Source organism: Rhincodon typus, chromosome 16 (genome assembly GCF_021869965.1).
Source record: "Rhincodon typus isolate 14 chromosome 16, sRhiTyp1.1, whole genome shotgun sequence".
In the NCBI taxonomy this organism is placed as follows: domain Eukaryota; kingdom Metazoa; phylum Chordata; class Chondrichthyes; order Orectolobiformes; family Rhincodontidae; genus Rhincodon; species Rhincodon typus.
The window spans coordinates 30,148,446-30,161,855 of NC_063347.1; the positions used below are offsets into that span (position 1 = coordinate 30,148,446).

At 38.7% G+C, this 13,410-nt stretch overlaps 1 protein-coding gene across 2 annotated transcripts in view; it reads left to right on the plus strand.

Moving 5' to 3' along the window:
• The window catches only part of slmapa (sarcolemma associated protein a), a 254,138-nt gene that overhangs the window by 99,556 nt on the left and 141,172 nt on the right, over positions 1-13,410 (plus strand). For both annotated transcript variants that reach the window (XM_048606410.1, XM_048606409.1), the window contains 3 exons: positions 123-194; positions 9,864-10,004; positions 10,758-10,895. In XM_048606410.1, the coding sequence (XP_048462367.1) occupies positions 123-194; positions 9,864-10,004; positions 10,758-10,895 (351 nt within the window). The remainder of the gene's footprint in view (positions 1-122; positions 195-9,863; positions 10,005-10,757; positions 10,896-13,410) is intronic.

Sequence of the window (13,410 nt, forward strand, 5' to 3'; positions counted from 1 at the left end):
TTCTTTCTTTCGTTCTTTCTTTCGTTCTTTCTTTCGTTCTTTCTTTCGTTCTTTCTTTCTTTCTTTCTTTCTGATAACCCTGATTGACATGACATTTTCTGTGTTTTATTGTTTTAATGTAGGCTTTAATAGATGAAGACAGGTTGTTATCGAGGCTAGAAGTAATGGGAAACCAGTTACAAGCTTATTCAAAGGTAAGTATTTGCAAACTGTTTTTGATTCACTTGGTCTCACTAGAATTGCATCAAGAACATTTTTTCTTGAAATAGTGAAGGTTAAGAGGTTTATAAACATATTTTCAAAATTTATTGCTGAGAAAAGGCACAGTTTGTTGAAGCTTTATGACTTGTACTCATCAGGACAATTCACAACAATATCAATTCAAGGGAGAACGAAACACTTAATATGCATGAGTGGAATAGTGGTTATTGTTGACAAATGGACTCTGATTGGTAGAGACATTGCCATGGAGAATGCACGAATTAAGGTATTGTGGATGCTGGAGACCTGTGGGGGGAGAAAAAAACAAAGCACTGGAGAAAGTCGGGTCTGACCACATCTGTTGAGAGAGTAATAACGTTAATATTTTGAGAGTTAACTGCTGGACTTTGATTAAATTTTAAACTAGACTTGATGAGGTTTAAACCAGGTTGACTCTGGTCAGGGCATTACCCTAAGAAATGAACCAATGAATAGTTGACACCTGTTCTGTTGAGGTGAAACAGGCACAGTATATGTACATAAAAACCGAAAGCTCTGCAGATGCTGTAAATCGGGAACAAAAACAGAAGTTGCTGGAAAAGCTCAGCAGGTGTGGCAGCATCTGTGAAGAAAAATCAGAGTTAATGTTTCTAGTCTGGCAACCCTTCCTCAGAACTGAAACCGAAACAGTATGTGTACATTTTCTTTGCAAAGTACAAGGCTCTGTGTATTAATGTATTTAGCTTCCAGTACCTGCGGATGCGTCACACTGTGAACCTGACTGACAATCTTGAATTGATTGTCAGCATAATTCTTCACACTCTGGATTATCCAATAAATGATGTCCAATTGCACACATCCATCTAATGTTGGATATTATATTGCAGATTTTGCAAGTGCAGATTGATTGAATACACTCAGTACAAAACTTGTTACAAACAGCTTAAGGAATATATCACTTTATACAATCCACCAGTTTTTGGGACCTACAGCCTACATACTTGGCATCACACTGATACTAAAATTCATTTACCACATTCCTCATTTGCGTGAAAAATGTCTTTTGGCTTGTATTCTGTTAGTGGGGAACATCTATGTTTTACTACTGTACAGTAGCATGAAACATTTGTTGCTGAAACATTTGAGATACTTTACCCTTAATCTAATTGTAGGGCCAAAGACTGCTGTAGGCCTTTCATGAATTACTTGAAATTCAGCAAGTTATCGTATGATCAGCACAGCCATTATCCTGAAAGATAGCTTTGACATGCCCTATTTCAGCATTAGGTTTGCAGGATGCACAAATGGCTGAGGCCCTATTTATGAGGTTGCTGATGAGACTAATCATAAAAATGTAGAACTGTAAACATGTATTCTGGTCAGTACAAGTAAGCTTGTGGTAAACAGCTGTGAAAAACCTCCTGGCCAATTTATGAATCAGAACATGGAGGAAAGGGAGTTTATTTCACTATTCCATTTTGAATGTGAATTAGGGTGCAAGATGGAGCCCATAAAGACACAAGAAAATTCTTGCATGCAGCTATATATTCAAATATGACAAATATGTCATCTGTGTATTAGAAATATTCGGCCCAATACGGAGCTAGGCCTCAGATCAGCCATGATCTCATGGAATGGCGGAACAGGCCGAAGGGGATGAATGGCTTATTCGTCCTATTCCTCCATGTGAGGCATAGTAGATTAGGGGTCATTGGATTGAAGACATATTTTTCATGGAATCCAATAACAATGTTTGTGAGCACTGGACTCCGTGGGAATTTCTGATGAAGGGTCTAGGCCCGAAACGTCAGCCTTTCTGCTCCTATGATGCTGCTTGGCCTGCTGTGTTCATCCAGCTTTGCACCTTGTTGTCTCTGTGGTTACAATGAGTTGTGATTTCAAATCCTTTCTTATACATCACTTCAAAGCTCACTGCCCTTACACAAGTCCAAGAAATATTTTATTTTAATATAGCTTCCTTTCAAGTAATGCTGAGCGGCATGTCCCACAGATACAAGTTTAGACCTGTTGTTAATAATGGCATGCTTTTTGTTGATATCATCACACTTATTGAGGATGACTACTCCAATCATTTGTCAGGATTACTGATACATATGTCCAGTTTGGCCCTGAGGCACCACAAAGCTGCCAGACATTCACGTCACGGGTGAAATCATACAATTTGTTTGGAATATCACAGTATGCATGCATTAGATCAGGTAGGTATGCTTTCAAGAATTCACAGTCTTCAATATAAGTTTTCTGAATAGTACTGAGTATGCAAAGAATTACACCACCGACGACCAATTTGGAATTGCCAATCAAACTCTGTGTGTTGTACTTGCATTTACTGGAGACTACAGAGTTTAATACACAGAGCTCTGGTCTTTGCAGAAGGTAAAAACACGTGCTGTGACTGTTTCAACTTGTGAAAACAGGGAACAGCTACTTGCTGGTTCATTTTTTTGGGGCAATGGCCTGATCAGTCAGAGTGAACCTGCCTGTTTAAAATTTAAACAAAACCTGGTAGTTAACTGTCAATCATTATTAATTGAAGCACCAGCCATATCAGTGCTGGTACAATTCAAGTATATTTGCTAACCAATCAGCAATCTCCTCTCATACAATGTAAATGATGGTTTTCCTTTTAAATTGATGTTTTTGTGAATTATCCAATGAATGCAAGATTTAAATCTTTGACAAAATGTGTCTTTTTTTTTCCATCAAGATTCAAGTTCTGTACTGAAAAAAAGTCGCTGTTATGCAAAGTATTGAAAGAAGACGATGTAATCAATTGTTCCTACTGATGGTTGAATCCCAAATAGAAGCATAGACTGATCGTTACGACTAGAAGTTTAACAGTTTTATTTATTTTTAAAATGCAACATAGCTAAGTCTTTGAAAAGTATTGTAGGATGAAACTATGGAGATGGAAATAATATTTTTTGGAAATCTGTGCGGTGATCCAAAAGGTTATTTCCTGTATTACCATTTTTATTGATGCAATAAACCAAGATATCAATTGAAGTAATTTGAATACATAATTTCAGCGATTGCCTTCTGGTTGTATATTGGCTATTTCGTTTAACTTCTTGCTTGATCATTGCTACATTCTTACTCATTTATACTGTTTGAGACAATTAACTTTCTTCTTTTACCAAATTGCCTCAAATTTCACTTTCACATATATAAAGTAAGCACACCTGGATTTCAAATGTGACAGACATGATCTCATACTCCACAAGGTGTTAAAAGCTATAATTCTGTAGATAATCTTTATCTGAAGTATTGTCTATATTTCATTGTTAGTGAATTACTTAGAGCCATGGAGTCATACAGTATGGAAACAGGCCCTTCTGTCCAAATGCATTTTTTTAAAGCTGGGAATTTTCACTGTAATCAGTCTTTTACATTGGTATCACATTTTTACATATGTAACTTAAAGTTAAATTTCAAACTGTTGTAACTTAGTATTGAATATATTTCATGAGGTAAATACGTAGTTTGAATCTCTCACTCTGTCTCGCGTGCGTTCTCTCTTTTTCTGTCAACAAGTATTCAGGCCCAAGAACCATTCTAGCCGGTACCGGGATTGAACCAGCACCATTGATGTTAATCTGTACCATGCTCTAACCATCTAACCGCTTGACCTAACCGATCTGCAGTGCAAACATTAGTTTCCTACATGCAGTCAGCTTATTCATTTTCTTTAACTGCATGACTGCAATTTCTTGCCCTCCACTTCCCTCCAATGCTTTGACAGTCCCACTGCATCTTTTCTTAGAATCCTAATTTTGGCCTTCATGACCTAAATAGTTTGATGCTTCAATATTTTCAAAGAGGATTACTCCTGAGAATTTAATGTAATTTAGTTTTGAGAGACTAAGGACAGTACATAATTTATTTTGATATATCCCATGATCTCTTTTTTTTTCAAAATCGGCCATTCAGCAAAACCTTGTTTCATCCACAGAAACTCATGGTTGAAACACAATTGATTTATGCCTTAATATCATGTATGAGAGGTAGAGTGTTTCATTGATTTTTCAAAGATCATACTTATGGAACAATGCAAAACTGCTTGTTTAGTGTACAGAAATATGCAATTAAATCAGCCATCTATAATTTCAAACAGAAAAAACTAGAATATAATGTAAATGTTTAGACTGGACACAACATTCAACTTTACCAGCTCCTATAACTTTCCAGAATGCTGCAAGAATTTTAATTTTTACGGCACTACTGGTATAAAGAAGTTTCAATTCTTTATTGGTTGGTGGATAAAAGCAAGGCAAACTGAGCAGTATAAACAAAAGGAAAATGTGCTTAAAGGGGGAATATAAAACTTTGGACAAGTAGAAAGGTTTCTCAGTGATTTTAAAGTCACTGAAGGATGTGACAGAACAGAAATGCTTAAGTAATGCCAATTGATAGGCACCATGGGTAAAGGAGCATCTTTTAATGGTAAAGCAGGAAATAAGAAATAATTTGCTGTCAGTAACATTGGAAATGCTTGAGGACATGGAGTCGGAAAGTGTTGTTGAGGTTGGATTAGGCAAAGATATGAAGAGATTTGAAAAGTGGAATCAAATATTAAAACTAGTTATCAGGAAAGTTTCAAACTAGTTGAACTTGGCCAAGATAAACTTGAGGGGAAAGGAGTATCTTAGCAGATAAGACCATAAGACATAGGAGCAGAAATTAGGCAATTTGGCCCATCAAGTCTGCTCCACCATTCAATTATGGCTGACAAGTTCCTCAAACCTGTTCTCCTGTTTTCTCCCAGTAACCCTCGATCCCCTTGATAATCAAGAACCTATCTATCTCAGTCTTAAGTGTACTCAATGACCTGGCCTCCACAGCCTTCTGTGGCAGTGAATTCCATAGATTCATCACTGTCTGGCTGGAGAAGTTTCTCCTTACCTCCGTTCTAATAGGCCTTCCCTTTACTCTAAGGCTGTCCTTCGGGTCCTAGCCTCTCCTACAAATGAGAACATCTTCCCAACATCCACTCTGTCGAGGCCATTCAGTATTCTGTATGTTTCAATTAGATCCCCCCTCATCCTTCTAAACTCCATTGAGTATAGTCCCAGAGCCCTCAAACATTCCTCATATGTTAAGCTTTTCATTCCTGGGACCATTCTTGTGAACTTCCTCTGGACCCGCTCTGGGGCCAGTACATATGGGGCCCAAAACTGCACACAATACTCTAAATGTGGCCTGACCAGAGCCTTATAAAGCCTCAGTAGTACCTCCCTGTTTTTATATTCACTCCTCTCAAAATAAATGCCAACATTGCATTTGCCTTCCTGACTACTGACTCAACCTACAAGTTTACCTTGAGAGAATCCTGGACTAGAATTCCTAAGTCTCTTTGCGCTTCAGACTTCTGAATTTTCTCCCCATTTAGAAAAAAGTCCATGCTTTTATTCTTCTTACTAAAGTGCATGACCTCACACTTTCCCACGTTGTACTCCATCTGCCACGTCTTTGCCCATTCTCCTAACCTGTCCAAATCCTTCTGCAGCCTCCCCACCTCCTCAATACTACCTGTCCCTCCACCTATCTTTGTATCGTCTGTAAATTTAGCCAGAATGCCCAGAGTTCTTCATCTATATCGTTAATGTATAAAGTGAAAATTTGTGGTCCCACAACTGACCCTTGTGGAACACCACTTGTCACTAGCTGCCTTCCTGAGAATGACCCTTTTATCCCCACTCTGCTTTCTGCCAGACACCCAATTTTCTATCCATGTTAGCACCTTGTCTCTAACACCATGGGCCCTTATCTTACTCAGCAGCCTCCTGTGCGGCACCTTGTCAAAGGCCTTCTTGAAGTCCAGGTAGATAACATCCATTGGCTCTCCTTGGCCTACCCTGCTCGTTACTTCCTCAAAGAATTCTAGCAGATTTGTCAGGCATGACCTCCCCTTGATGAAACCATGCTGACTTTGCCCTATTTTACCATATACCTCCAAATATTGAGAAATCTCATCCTTTACAATGGACTCCAAAATCTTACCCACGACGAAGGTTAGGCTAATCGGGCTGTAATTTTCCATCTTTTGCCTTACTCCCTTTTTAAACCAGGGTGTCACGTTAGCGATTTTCCAGTCCTCTGGGACCCTCCCTGATTCTAGCGATCCCTGAAAGATCACCACTAACGCTTTCACTGTCTCTTCAGCTATCTCCTTTAGAACTCTGGGGTGTAGTCCATCTGGTCCAGGTGGTTTATCCACCTTCAGGCCAATCAGTTTTACTAGCACCTTTTCCTTTGCAATGGCCACCATACTCAGCTCTGCCCCCTGACTCTCTCTTGAATTTTTGGGAGATTACTCGTGTATTCCACCGTGAAGACTGATGCGAAGTAATTATTCAGTTCCTCAGCCATTTCCTTGTTCCCCACTACTATCTCTCCACCGTCATTTTCCAGTGGTCCAATGTCCACTTTTGCCTGTCTTTGCCCATTATATATCTAAAGAAACTCTGACAGTCTTCATTTATATTACTGGCTAGCTTACCCTCCTATTTAATCTTCTCCCTCCTTATTTCTCTTTTTTGTTGTCAGTCTTTGTAAGCTTCCCAGTCCTCTGGTTTCCCACTGCCCTTCGCCACATTATATGCTTTCTCTTTCGCTACTATGTTATCCCTGACTTCCTTAGTCAGCCATGGTTGCCTCATCCTCCCTGTACCATGCATCTTTTTCCTAGGGATGAATTTTTGCACATACCTCTGTAGTCGCCTTTATTCAACTGTAATACCGTTACCTCTGATTCTATCTTGTCCCTCTCAAATTAAATTCTATCATCTTATGATCACTGCCTCCTAAGGGTTCCTTCACCTTAAGCTCCCTTATCAAGTCTGCCTCATTGCACATCACTACATCCGGAATTGCCTGTTCCCTTGTGGGCTCCACCACAAGCTGCTCCAAAAAACCATCTCGTAGACCTTCCACAAACTTCTTTTGCAATCCACTGCCAACATGATTTTCCCAACATGATGTGAAATAAATACTAGTTCAGTAAATTGTAGATTGTAGAGTATGAAATTGACAAGGTGAGTATTTGGGAGAAACAGAGGATAAGAATAATAAAGGCATGATTAGGATTTTGGGAAAAGGAGGTGCAGCAGGGTCAGGGATAGGCCAAACAAGGGGAGGCTGTTGAGCTGTGATTTAGCAGGCATGACTACTTTGGTAGGAAGAACAGGAGATTGATTACCAGGAGAGACAGGAATGTAATAGTAATGTGACAACGAATGCTAAGACTTGGAAAATAAAGAGATAACTGATTTGATTGTTGGAAATAATTGAATAGACTATAAGAGTAGATAACAGAGCAGATTGATATTTTTCAAAATGCAATGTTGTAAAATATTTTGATCAGCTACATTTAGACAATCAAACAGTGCATCACCGTCTATGAAACAGATATTTTAATAGTGAAGGCACTCAAGGCCTATGGTACAATTAAAGGAATTAGTGTAGCCTGTGAGGAGGGTCTAAGTGGTCTGGCAAGCTTAAAAGTAGATAAATATCCAGGACCAGGTGCAATATGTCCCAGGTTGCTGAGTGAGGCAAGGGAAGAAATAGCAGAGGCGTTTGCAAAAATATTCTGTTCCTTTCTGTGGCCATTGGAGTTATGCCAGAGGACTGGAGGACAGCCAGTGTGGTACTGTTATTCAAGAAGAGAGCAAGAGATAAACCAGACTACTACAGGTCAGTCATTCTAACCTCGCTGCTAGGCAAACTGTTGGAAGCAATTCTGAGAGACAGCACTTAATCTGCGTTTGGAGAGGGAGGGATTAACCAACAAAAGTCGGCATGGAATTGTTAATAGGAGTCTGACCGACTTGGTCAAATTTTTCTAAGAGATGACCAGGTATACCAATGAGAACAATGCTTTTGATGTAATCTACTCGGACTGCAACAAGACTTTCAATAAGGTCCCTCCTGAAATACTGACAGCGAAGGTAAAAGCCCATGGGATCCAAGGAAATTTAGCAAATTGGATCCACAATTGGCTGAGTCGCAGAAAACAGAGTGATAGTTGAGGGGTGTTTTTCCAACTGGAAGTCTGTACCAGTGGGGTCCCCCTAAGATCAATGTTGGGGCTTTTGCTGTTTGTTGTTAATGTAAGTGATTTAGACTTGAATGTGTGAGGGTTGATCAGCAAGCTTGCAGACGTGACAAAAATTGGTGCAGTAGCAAATACTGAGGATAGCCTTGGACTGCAAGAGAATATAGACAGCTAGTCAGATGGGTTGATTACTGGCAAATGGAATTCATTCTGGATAAATGTGAGGGGATGCACTTGGGCGGAAAAACAAGGCAAGGAAATATATGTTGAACAGAGGACCCTGGGAGCCACGGAGGATCAGAGGGACCTTGCATGTACACACATCCCTTGAGTAACAGAACAGGTAGATAAAATGGTTAAGAAGGCATATGGTATACTTGCCCTTATTGGTCAAGACATAAAGTTAGGGAAGTTATGCTTGAATTGCATATAAAATTGGTTAGGCCACAGCTAGAACATTGTGTGCAGTTTTGCAATCCACATGATAAAAGAGCTGTGATTGTACTGGAGAGGGTGCAGAGAAGATTTACTAGGATGTTGCCTGGGTTGGAGAGCTTTAGTTATAAAAGAGATTGGACAGACTGGAGTTGCTTTCCTGAAAGGAGACAATGATTGAGATGTGTAAAATTGAGGGGCATAGATAGTGTATACAGGAAGGAACCTTTCCCCTTAATGGAGGGATAATTGATCAGGCAGTATAGATTTAAAGTAAGGAGCAGAGGCTGGTTGGAATCTGGAACTCATTGCCTGTAAGGATTGTAGGGGCAGCAACCTTCATAATATTTAAGAAGTATTTAGATGTACACTTGCGATGCTAAGGCATGCAAGGCTATAGGCCAGTGCTGGAAAATGCGATTAGAATAGTTAGGTGCTGGTCTTTGACTATCATGGACTTTATGGGCTGAAGGGCCTTTATCTGTGCTGTAGATCTCTATGACTCCTAACAGGTTAACAAAATTTACCGCAAGGGAAGAACAGAAAATGTATTGACTTAGTTGAATTTTCCATCAAGTATCAAGATTTGGGTGCAAATTCATCGTCTAAAAGTATTAATACATATCGGAGATTAAAAGTTTTTACCATTTTTCTGCCTTTAATTTCAATCAGTCAATTTTAATCCAAAATCTTTGCACAAGAGAATTTTTATGCATCAACCAAAGTGATAGTGTACGTTCCAGCGTTAATTTCACATACATTGTGGAAGTAAACTGTAATTTATATAATTCCCCTTTCATTTGCAGAACAATCCCTAGTATGCTAAGAATCCCATAAACAACCAATTTAAGATAATCAAATTTATTTGCAATGTAGCTTGCTTAAACTTTTTAGTAACCACATACATTCAAATGCAGGGACCTTTCCTGAATAAGAAAGAAGATATTTATACTTTGCACCCTTTCTCTATGACAAAGCTTTGACCAATCAGAATCAACTTATTAACCAACCCTTTTCTCATGCAGGATAAATTATTGTTCCCTTTTTAAAGTTTGAATTCTTGCACCTGTCCTCATGAATGCAAGACTAAAATCTTCAACAACATGTCTCTCTTTTAGCAATATTTGCCCTTTCTGTTTGTACCTAACAGAACCAAACTGAAGATGGCATAAGAAAAGAATTAGTAACATTACAAGAAGACAAACACAGTTATGAGACAACAGCCAAAGAGTCCTTGAGGCGGGTCCTTCAAGAGAAAATAGAAGTAGTCCGGAAGCTCTCAGAGGTGGAGGTAATTACATTTCTAAATATTCCCAATGATATACATATATAATATATGTATATACATATATATGCTAGAGTTGCTTTGTTCAAAGTAAAAACCTTGGTGTGATAATTTAATATACTGCATCTAGACAAAACATTCGGTGGATTTGCCTGTCCTATTTTCTGTGGAGATTTATGAAGACATTTGTATGTTCTGAGAGACAATAGGGTTATAAATATTTTCCCAGACGAGTAGATATAAAATGCCAGTCAAAAGTAGCAGGTGCCATGTAAATTAATTTCTCAAAATAAGTCATCAATTAAGGCAGATGTGCTATTTACTTTGGTTACTGGATCCAATATTTATGAAAAAGTGTAATGGCATCTGTAAAATACAGATGATTAAGTATCAACTTTTGGAAATTCTATGAATATATATGGTATTAAAAGAATGCTTTTGCTGGAAAATTTTTATACAAAAGTCCTCTGGTTTTGGAATGTCTTCAAATGCTACTCAAATTGCGTGCTTTCAATACTGCAAAGTAATTAGAAAGAAATTGGTTAAGTGTGGATTTTTATGTGGAGATGCCAACATTTTCAGCAAAAATAAATTGTGAATATTCTGTTTGGGTTAATTTTTTCAGTGTACATTATTTTAGATCTTATGAAGGACAAATAACAACTAAATCTTGATTTTCCCAGTGAATTTAAAAGTAGAGAAGATGCTATTCAGATCTGAAGACATCCCAGAATTAATGCATGTATTTTAATGTTATAGCGAAGTCTGAGTAACACAGAGGATGAATGCACCCATTTAAAGGAGATGAATGATAGAACACAGGAAGAATTGAGAGAACTGGCCAATAAGTATAATGGAGCTGTGAATGAAATTAAAGAGTTCACTGACAAATTAAAGGTGAGCTTGAATGAATTGCATTTTAAGTAGACAATGTTTTAAAACTGGCATTTCTTTCATAAGACTGTAGGAAAAGTTTTTTGTATTTTTTTTAGAAGCAAACTAAGACGATTACAGAATTCAACTTAGTGAATTTTAGCTTCAAAAAGCCAGTTGGGCACATAGTGATTTTAAAGTAATTTATTAAATTGTTTATTCAGAAGCAACAGTTGTAATAGAATGCATAAACCAAATCACTTTAGTCCCGAAGAGATGCTCTCCCATGAGAGAGATGGCTGGTGGTGGCTTAACCTGAGGGTCACCACGCCTCAGGCGAAGGAAGAGGTTGAGCAGGAGAGTCCTTCATAGTAACCTCAGCCAGTTGGATACCCAATGGTCGACTGGACAGCTGGTTTGCAATCCAGGGTGATGCCGACAGCAAGGGTTCAATTTCCGCACTGGCTGATACCAGGATGGACTGTCCTTTTTCAACCTCTCCCGTCATCTGATGTGTACTTCATTGACCACAGGACTATAAGATAGAAAAGTAGAATTAGGCCATTCACATCTAATAAGAAAACACTCCATGCTCAGGTAAAACTATGATGAATTTACCTTACTTGTAAACTAAACAGAAAATAAGTAGCCCAAGACAGGTGATAACAGGTTTGTTGACAGTCTGTTATTTGTTTGTTTGCAGAAGCAGGCTCGTTTTGTCTTTGTTTCTTTGGCCTGGTCAAGTTGTCAGGAGCTCTTTTTTCTTTTCCCCTCTCCTTATGCCTGTTAAGGACTTGCCCCATCAATCTCTGAACACCCATCAATATATTTCATTTCTAAAGGCTGGTTGTGAGCCCGATATCAATCCTTTGGTTGAGTAATTCTAACCAGTCATTAAAGGAAAGGTATCCACTATACCTACTGCTTGTCCATCATTTAGGCTTTCAGCCTGAGAGTCCTGGATAAAGTGGGCTTGGAGAAGATGTTTCGATTAGTAGGAGAGACTCTGACCCGGGGGTATGTCCTCAGAATGAAGGGACGATCCTTCAGAAATGAGTTCAAGAGGAATTTCTTCAGCAAGTGGGTGGTAAATTTGTGAAGGTCATTGCTGCAGAAGGCTGTCAAGGCCAAGTCATTGCGTGTATTTAAGATAGAGTTAAGTAGATTCTCGATTAGTAAGGGGACAAAAGGTTACGGGAGAAGGCAGGAGAATGGGGTTGAGAAACGTTATCAGCCATGATCGAATGATATTGACTCCATGGGCTGAATGGCCAATGGATGGCCTATTTCTGCTTTTCTGTCTTATGGTCCTGTGGTCTTTGAGGTGCACAAGGTGTCACAAGACTACCAGAGCGCACTACCTTTGTGGCCATTATCTTTTGTTTTGATCGACTGCTGGAATTGTGTTTTTACCAGAGAGAGAGAGGTAAAAAACAACTTAACTGTTTGGTGGCTTGTTGCTATGCCTGCAAATTCCATAAGAATTCAGTAATGTTCTGAAAAGTATAATTTCTTACATGTTTTTCTCTAGAACTTCAATTGAACTTGCATTTTGCTCTTTCAATTCAGTACTAAACCCCTCTGAATCAAAAAAAAATTTCACATGATTATCTGCTTGAAAGCTTGGACGTGAAATCCTGCATCATGCAGCAAAAGCATATACAAGATTCATTTCTACCTTTCCACCTGAAATGCCACATGACTCCTAGTGTACCTTCTGTCCAAATTATTATAACAAAATTTAAGACATAGCATCTGCATAATTATCTAGTTGCTTGTTGGGACTTGGCAGACTGTGGTAACTTCTTTTTAAAGAAATAATATAAAGGCCCATGTAAGCATTTGTGCACAATCTATAGAGCTGTCTGTGTTGGGAAAAGAAATCTCCAACACAAGATACCTTATGTAAATCAAAAATATACTGTATTCTATAACACAGTGTGGAGCTGGAGGAACACAGCAGGCCAGGCAGCATCAGAGCAGCAGGAAAGCTGATGTTTCGGGTCGGGACCTTTCTTCAGAAATGTTTTGCACAGAATTGGAATCTCAATATTTTTTCTTCCTGTGAATGATTATAGCTTTAGCAGTGACAGACTTGTACTACTTCTCTTTTGTTCTTTACTGGATCTGGGCAAGTGAAGGAATCTGCTAACTGCCTACATGTCCATATCCACAACAATCTGACACTTAACTGCCCTTGGAAAGGCCTGGCAAGCCACTCAGTTTAGGTATGAACAATAAATGCTGGTCTTGTCAGGCACTCCCACCTCCCAGGAAGGAATAATGAAAAAATTTCCAGATTTATTACTTGAATTTAACTTCTACCAGCTGTCGTGATGGGATTTTTACTGTGTCCCCAGAGCAATACCTTTAACTTTTGATGATGTTCTGACTTTGCTGTTATCGTCCCCTTATTTATTCAATGGTTTTTTTCTTGTAGTAGCCTTTTGATATTTCCATCCCATCTACTAACCTTGGTACACGCTTTCTTCTTGTATGTTATTAAAGTTTCTCAATTAGCATTTTTTAAAATTGCTTA